Genomic DNA, 1389 nt, shown 5'->3' on the forward strand with positions numbered 1-1389 from the left:
GAGCTCGTCTCAACTCTTCTCAGCCTTGTCCCCGCTAATAACAAGCAATGCGTGACAGGACTTGTGTTTCCTCCTCACTGCTGGGAGCTCCTTCCTGCCTTCTGAACAAGCCAATTACCTGCGAAACAAGCCTCTTCCCTGTAATACGGATGGCATCGTGCATTAGAGAGACGCACGCTCGTGCATCCATGCACACACACACACACTTGCAACACCTGTCAGGCTTCATGCAGGCAAATCTGCCGTGCGCACTCATAGGACTACTGACAGCCCACAGCTATTAGCACGCCACTACTTTAAAGAGGCTTCACTTTCTTTTACTAGTTATTTCTCCTAATGTGCTTGCTCACATCGGATTTTCCTTCTCTGTTTGAGGTGTAAAGTGGGAGAAAAAGTACTTTGGAGATAGGACTGGGTGATTGTGTGTGTGTGTCAGTGTGTGTGGTCAAGACAGCAGAGGTTTGATGGATATTGTCAGCTTTCATACGAGATGATATGGAGCCACGTGGGATTCACTTCCACTTCCTGCACCACCGGGCTTTCTTAGCTGTCATGGAGTGGACGGTCACTAAAAAAACAGTTGTTCTTAAATAAGACGGATAATATCACTAAAATTAAGATCTGTATTTAGCACTCATACTTGTGTATATTCTTGACCAATACTTTGAAAATCACAATTTCTCATCTTTTCATGCAGAACCCAGTGTCCCTTGGTGAAGAACAGTCTGGAGAAGGGGAACGTCCCTAGGGGGTTGACTAAAGTCAATGCAGCAGGTTGGGCTCATGCTTACACATTTTCTTACTGAAACACACATACACACTTACACACATGTGTACTGCTTGTTTAACAATATGGTTTTTACATTTCCAAGGAGCAGACTTGTAATGGACTGATACACTGCACTAGGTCATCAGTAATGAGGGACATGATAGCGCTGTCATCACTTTCAGTTTAATGAAGAGAACATCATTTATAGAAAAGAATGACTGATTTGCAGACATTACTTCTATCTAGTCAGCTGTTAAGGCAGCTTTGCCGCATAAGGGGATGTGTTGCGTACAGTCAGGGCAGAGAACTGTTGACTGTAATATCTCTACTTTATCCTAATGCCTCCTCCTTGTCCTCCTCCAGTCTTTACTTTTAAATTCAACACCACACACTTGTTTTGTTGCACTCCTCCTTTTTTCCTTATGTGCTCCTTTTTTTAAGTACCAAATAAATGAATAAATGGCCTGCGGAGAAATAATAGGTTTTCCCATATACCAAACTGTGACATATGTGAGTGCACATGTACCTGAGATCTCCATTTTAGGGGTATTAAATTGAGCAATTAGGCCATCATTGCAGATATACAGGTACTGCAATGCTGGAACTTCCTGCAATTAGAG

The 1389-nt window shown here is 42.9% G+C and overlaps 1 protein-coding gene across 2 annotated transcripts in view; it reads left to right on the top strand.

Moving 5' to 3' along the window:
- The window catches only part of slf1 (SMC5-SMC6 complex localization factor 1), a 36471-nt gene that overhangs the window by 8346 nt on the left and 26736 nt on the right, over positions 1-1389 (top strand). For both annotated transcript variants that reach the window (XM_008336745.3, XM_025053024.1), the window contains exon 15: positions 698-774. In XM_008336745.3, the coding sequence (XP_008334967.1) occupies positions 698-774 (77 nt within the window). The remainder of the gene's footprint in view (positions 1-697; positions 775-1389) is intronic.

This window comes from Cynoglossus semilaevis, chromosome Z (assembly GCF_000523025.1).
Source record: "Cynoglossus semilaevis isolate Cse_v1.0 chromosome Z, Cse_v1.0, whole genome shotgun sequence".
Lineage (NCBI taxonomy): Eukaryota > Metazoa > Chordata > Actinopteri > Pleuronectiformes > Cynoglossidae > Cynoglossus > Cynoglossus semilaevis.